The following is a 6,335-nucleotide window of genomic DNA, read 5'->3' as shown; positions in this document are numbered from 1 at the left end:
GGCCGGGGGCAAAAGGCCCGGCCTGACTGGGTCCCGCGCCAGGGCTGCCCTGTGCTTGCAGGGCATGGCGGGAATGGCACAGGGACCGGGAGACCCTGAAGAGTCTGATGAGCTTTCCCTCCCGGGGCGGGGGATGTGCAATACCGGGCGTTGTGTAGCAGACAGAACTGCAGGCCTGTGTCGATAAAGTCGAGCATTTTTTAATTGCTCTTCTAACTATGCAGTTTATTTGCTTCCTTAGTATGTGCTTGCAGCAGCTGTGCAGATCCCCTGCCGTTTTACCTTTTTTTTCGTTTTCTTTTTAACAGAACTTCCCATCTTAAAGTATCTTGCTGCTTCTTTTAGACCAGAGAAGAAGACAAAAATCAAGATGGCAAAATGGATCTGTTGCATTTTAAGCTGGAGCTGCCACTGCAGCCCACAGAGCACGTTGTTGGTGTTCAGCTGATTCTGCTCTTTTCTTACCAGCTTTATGTGAGCATTTTTAGTTCTATTTTTTGTGACATACAGACTCTATGTAATGTTCCAGCAGTCTTTGTGCCAAGGATGAAAGAACCTTTCCACAACTGAAATTCCTAGCTAAAAGATTTATTTTACTAACAAATATTTAATTTTTTCCTCCTCTGCTGGGTCATTCCTAGTGGAGCTCTGCATGTTCTGATATGTTTAGTTAGGTGGGTGTTATTTCTTTTTTTTTTTTTTTTTTAATCTCTTGGGCTATAGTACAGCACAGAGGACAGAGACCCACAGCAGTGGATATCAGGTAGCATCAGGAAAGAATGGAGTGTCTTGCAGTAAACAGAAGGATGTGCAGTCTTACTGCTGTATCTGGATGTAACCAGTCAGTTTCCTGAGGTGGAGTGGCAGGCTGTTGCTGCAGCCTGAAACTCCATAGCTAATGGTAATCATCTGCCAGGGTCCTGCATATCTGGTAACTGAGAAGGCGAAGAAGATGTTATTGGGAGACAGGAATTGCTGCTGTATCTCAGGTGCTGTGTAATTAATACCTAAAGCAGTGAGTCAAACACTTGTGCACAGGGAACCCACGGGTGCATCTGAAAGGAGCAGAAGTGTAGAGCTGCATTGGGTGCAGCCCCACAGAGAAGTTTTTTTACTAGGGAGATGAGGCTTGGTTTATCCAAGAGACTTGCTGATTGTGGATGGACCAGCTTAGCATTATTAGGCCCAGGGTAAAGGTCTGATAGTGCTTAAGTATTAAATCAGTGATTAGTATCACAGAGAGCTGATGCTCACACCACCCTTGTTTTACACTAAATGTGAAAATTTTCCTTCTGAGAGGCTGATAAGGGCTAAGGAACTTCCTTGTTTGGTCCTTACCACAGAGCAGGAGTCCTTAGCTGTCTTTGGCTGCTGAGTGATTTGAAGTATGTCTTCAATGAATGTGTTTAGTCATCTTCCTGCTTTTTTCATGTTACAACAAGTCAGATCTTCCTGTCATTAGCCACTGACTGTTGGACCTCACTGAATTTGCTATGGAACTTTGGTATATAATATTAGCTAACTAACAACTAAAGTAGTTCACTTAAAAAAAGTTTATTTGGTGTTCCCTTGTTTAGACTAAATGTGACAATCTGAACCTGGGGAGTCAGAAAAATGATCAAATTCATGCAGAAAATCTGTAGATACAAAAAAGAGAAGTATGTTGTTTCCCTCAGTGCCCTACTCCTAAATTCTCTGTTCTCATATTCACTATTTCAGAGAATGTCAACACTTGTGATGCAGAGCATGGCTTTTCTCCAGTTTTTTTCTCCTGTGCCAGGGTCTCAGCTGTATATGAATGGAGATCTGAAACTGCACCAGAGGCAATTACTTAACCATTGTGGACTGGATAACAGATACAATGTGAGGAAATTTTTTTTTTTTCCCCCTAGATTTGTAAGGGGCACCAGAGGCAATTACTTAACCATTGTGGACTGGATAACAGATACAATGTGAGGAAATTTTTTTTTTTTCCCCCTAGAACTTTGGAAGGGGTTATTCTGCCAGGATGCTCGGTCTGATGCTTATGTGCATTCCTGGAGGGACATGGTTACTTTGTGTAAGAAACTGAGTAGAATTACTTTCTTGAAGAGTGGGCAAATAAAGCAAGTATCTCCTTGTTGCAACAGGTGTCTGTGGTCAATGGTTCAAGTCCCTTTGCTGGTGACTATGATCTAACAAACATCATTGCAGCATATTGGGATAGAAATGGTAAGCCAGGGCATATGCCTGCAAGTTACAGGACAGCAGCATTTGCATACTGGCAGCTGTTCTGTGAGGATTTGAGTTCTGTGTTAAGACTGAAATGCCCCTTAACCTGGATGTTTCCTTTCCTCATTGTAGTGACAACGGTCTTTTCAGATCCCAACCCTGTTTGGATGACTGGAAGAGCAGCAGATACACCATTTATCATTAATGCCACTATTCATTACCCACTAGAAGTCATCTTATATCCTTTGAAAACCACATAAATTGTAATGTAACTGAGTTGCATTATTTGGGCCTTCAGATACAGGCCAAATGAAACCTGTTTTATTCTGGACTTGTTGCTAAACTTCTTATTTGTTAGCTAAGCAAATGTTGTAGTTCTGCAGTTAACTGAATACCTGTTTGCTTGTTCCTCCAGATGGTTCTCTTTGCATAACCACTTTTTGCCTTTCTCTACTGGGAAGCTGGGTTGCTTTTCAGCCTTACTAAACTGGCCTTCAAGGCAGTTCCTTGGCCATTCACAGTGAATATCTTTGGCAAGTCTGTCTTCCCTCCTACAGCACCTGCTGTCCCAATCTGTTATTGCCACTAACAAAGCATGGTACTATGTTCTGTTGCCTAAAACAAATAATTAGAAATCTGTATGTAAGATAAAAAAATAATAATCCCTGCAGTGGATGTGCCAAACAAGTAGAAAATAATAATTAATTAATTGGGATTTTTACTTGTTTTCTTAGGCAAGAACAAGCTTGTTTTTAAAAGGATCTGTATGAAGCACATTTCTTTTTGTGGTTTGTTCACCTGTCTGAGTAATACCAATAATTACCTTCTGGTGAGCCAGGGACAAAGTAGGCACTTTCCACAGAACTCACTTAAATGCTTCTAGGATAGACATTCTCTGCAGCTTTTGTAACATGCTACAGTAAAAAGCTTTTAGGGGTTTCCATGCCTCAAAGACTTTGCATTTACTACACAAACTGAGGTCTAATGAGTTTGTGCCTTTTGAGTTTGTTTAGTTACTGCAGTGGCAGTATCAGAAGCTTCTTCATTAACACTCCTTGACTTTGTTTAAATATCAGCCAGGATTTTGGGAAATGATTAAATTTGCCTGGATCCAGTATGTCAGCATTCTCCTTATCTTTCTTTGGGTGTTCGGTAGGATTAAAATGTTCATGTTCCAGAATCAGGTGTTGACAACAACTCCAATATCACCAGTTCTGCCAGTGTCTCCAGTACTGTCCTACAAGCAGCACCAGTCCTGAAGAAATGCCTGAAAACACTTTAAAGAAATGCAGTTCAAAAATAGATACCAGATTTTATTCTTTTTACTTCGGAAGTAAGTAGGTTCTGTTTGTGCTTCCTTTTGAAAATACGTGTTCACTCACCTGTTTCTCTGGGAGCACTGCTTTGGGACTGAACATTTTAATTTTTTTCACAGTTAAAGAACCACCTAGTTTTGTTTTTTCTGCAACTGGAACACACTTCAAAAACCAGCAGAAAGCAATATGGCTACTTTTGCATGGTCTTAGTTTTGCTAAACCTTGAAGTCTGAAAATAATGTGTTAATGGTAACGACATAAGCCATTTTTACTGTCTTGTAAAATAATTCACTATTGAGTTTGAGTTCTGTCAAGAGCTATTTTTACATGCATTTACGTGCATTTCAAAAGGGAAAATATAAGGAATGGGAAAAAATGCATGGAAGAGTTAAAGTCAGACCCACACAGAGCTATACATGCTCTCAGATTTTAGTTATTAAAATGGATAATGTGTAAATTCAAGGTTGATGTGAGCAACTGGGTTGTGGGCAATAGTGCCTGCAAGGTTTGCCTAGTCACTTACTATTGGCATTATCACTGTACCACTAGACCATTAAGTGTGAATTGGGAATAGTAAAACAGAGAAGCCTGACATTTATTTAAAGAAAACTAACAAAAAATCCCAAGAGAAGCTTCAGGGTTTCAAAGCAAGTGAATATTATTTTCAGAATGTAAGTGATAACCTAGAACAGATAAAAAATAAATCAACTTGATGAGTACTGAAGCACTGTGTCTCTGACTCTTGATGGGGCTGGTGATGGTAGGGAGGATTGTTTAATTTTATGTTATTTTCCTGGGCTTACTTTATATGCCAACCAAACTTAAAAGGGAAAACAACAATATTTCAGTTGTTTCCAGTTTTGTAGTTGTGATTTAATTCTAGCAAGGCTGTGTTAATGGCAGGAGACAGTCTGAAACAATTCTAGATGCTAGTTAACAAAACCGAGTGTCTTTGGTTCTCTTGAACTCTTAAAACACGGTGCAGCTATGAAAGAGCAGCTTGTGCAGCAGTACCCTGTTTTTGGCCTTTGTCCTCTAGAATTCAACATCCTGGCAGTTTGGAGACCTGCCTATTCCTTTTTCTTTTCTCCTTCTCAAAACAGCTACCTTGTTTTTGAACTTCTGTTTAAGTCTGTTTTAAACTCTGTAGTCCTGACCCAGGCCTTTCTCCCAGCTCTTACGTGATGAATGGTCTCCAGCCTATTCTTCAATGCAAGTGAAACATTGACGTGGTGAGCTATGTCTTGGTTATTCACCACACTTTTGTGCTTGTGAAACTTGTGTACTTCTGCATGAGTTCATTCAAGGAGTTGATTATGGTGAAGGTAATCTTTACCAAATGTGCTCAGTTTTTCAGACGAGTTTCCTGAATGAATTTGCTATGTGTCTGCACAAGCATTTAGGGTGGGCATAAGCAAGGAGCAGCAATCTCTGCAGAGACCACAGAATGCCATTTTAAGGGTTTGAGCTCTTGTACACCCACAAAAATGGAATGCTGAACAGAAGCCTGTTGGAGGTAGCAACTGGAATGTGAAAGAGGATAATGCCAGAAAACAATAATACTGGGAGAGTCCATTATCCATCTCTCACTTTTCTCTCCTATTGTATCCTTCCACATTAAGTTATGACAAATGACACTGCTCAGAGCAACAGTTCAGTGAATGCATGTGAGATAAGAAATGGTGACTAGGTCTGGTTCAGGAAGTACAGAGAAAAATATCCCTATGTTCTATTTTCCTCTAGAAGGAGAAAGCTGGAAAAAAATCCTCTACAGTAAGTTAAGCTATATAAGTTAAAAGAAGGAAATTAAAATGAATTAACTGTTGGTAGTTTGTAGGATGTGACACAATCCCTCTATTTCTTTTGAAACAGGTCTGTTTCAGGGCTAGGACCAAGCAGTGAATGCAGCATAAAAGGACCAGTAAAGGCAGGTGTGACTACAGCAGGGAGGAAAAACCCTGTTTGTGTTACCTCTGCTGTGGTAAACTTTCTGGATCACTCTTTTACAGACTGTAGTTCTTAGTTCATAGTTCTGATTCCTTTCTCAAGCTCGGAGAGGCATCCTACTTCTGTAAGTAACTAAGCAATAGAAAAAAGGTAGGTAAGATTTTACAGCTGTAGCAACAAACTGAAGTACAAAGAAAAATACGCCCAAGAATCTAATGTAACTAGCATTAAAGGAGCTTCAGGAGGGAAGAGCCTTGGAAGGCTGTCTGTGAGCACTCTTTCTTTATAGGTTGCTACGCAACAGAAAATGAAGAGGCAAATAGAAGTAGCCCTGCAATCCACCACAGTGCTGGTGCACAGGTCTGTGTACATGTGCCAGGGAGCAGTCTAAACACTTAATTGAGGAAGGGCACAGAGGTATGTCAGGATTCATTAGATTTCTGTAAGTGGCTCTTCAAGTGGGTGATTGAAAGTCCTATCTTTAAGTAAAAGTGGGAAGGTGGGTGCGTAAGAGCCGTGCTTCAGGAGTTTCTTAAGGGCTGAAAAGAAATGCATGAAAGAAATCACATCTGTCCCTCTTTCTCAAGCAGCCTGTGTGTAGGAAGAACCTTTAGGCTCTCGCTCGGGGCAGGCGGGAGGCAGCGGGGCCGGGCCCTGCGGGGCCGGAGCGGGAGGAGGGGGCGGCTGGGGCGTGGGGCGAAGGAAGGAGGGTCCGTGGGACGGCGGGGACCCCTGGGACGAGGGAGGGCCCGTGGGACGGCGCCGGGCGCTGGGAGAGGCAGCGGGACCCCCGGGCGGGCGGCTCTGCGCGGGGATGCTCCCCGGGCGGGGCGGGTTGGCTCCTTCCCGGGCTCCTCCCTC

The 6,335-nt window shown here is 42.1% G+C and overlaps 3 protein-coding genes across 3 annotated transcripts in view; 2 read left to right on the top strand and 1 right to left on the bottom strand.

Moving 5' to 3' along the window:
- Positions 1–66, bottom strand: part of GABARAPL2 (GABA(A) receptor-associated protein-like 2) — a 6,589-nt gene extending 6,523 nt beyond the window's left edge. Inside the window, exon 1 of the mRNA XM_009993651.1 lies at positions 28–66. Coding sequence (XP_009991953.1) covers positions 28–66 — 39 coding nt within the window. The remainder of the gene's footprint in view (positions 1–27) is intronic.
- Positions 65–3,470, top strand: TMEM231 (transmembrane protein 231). Its single transcript, XM_009993650.1, has 6 exons — positions 65–154; positions 346–474; positions 1,720–1,863; positions 2,130–2,211; positions 2,344–2,445; positions 3,277–3,470. The coding sequence occupies exons 1-6, from the start codon at positions 65–67 to the stop codon at positions 3,468–3,470; spliced, it is 741 nt and encodes a 246-aa protein (XP_009991952.1).
- A 27-nt stretch (positions 3,471–3,497) lies between these two features.
- The window catches only part of LOC104385215 (carbohydrate sulfotransferase 6-like), an 11,399-nt gene continuing 8,561 nt past the window's right edge, over positions 3,498–6,335 (top strand). Inside the window, exon 1 of the mRNA XM_009993640.1 lies at positions 3,498–3,552. The gene's annotated coding sequence lies outside the window, so the exon portion shown is untranslated. The remainder of the gene's footprint in view (positions 3,553–6,335) is intronic.

This window comes from Chaetura pelagica, unplaced genomic scaffold, assembly GCF_000747805.2.
Source record: "Chaetura pelagica isolate M959 unplaced genomic scaffold, ChaPel_1.0 scaffold703, whole genome shotgun sequence".
Taxonomy (NCBI): domain Eukaryota; kingdom Metazoa; phylum Chordata; class Aves; order Apodiformes; family Apodidae; genus Chaetura; species Chaetura pelagica.
Note: the sequence above shows the minus strand (reverse complement) of the source record. Positions and strands in the feature narration are given on the sequence as shown.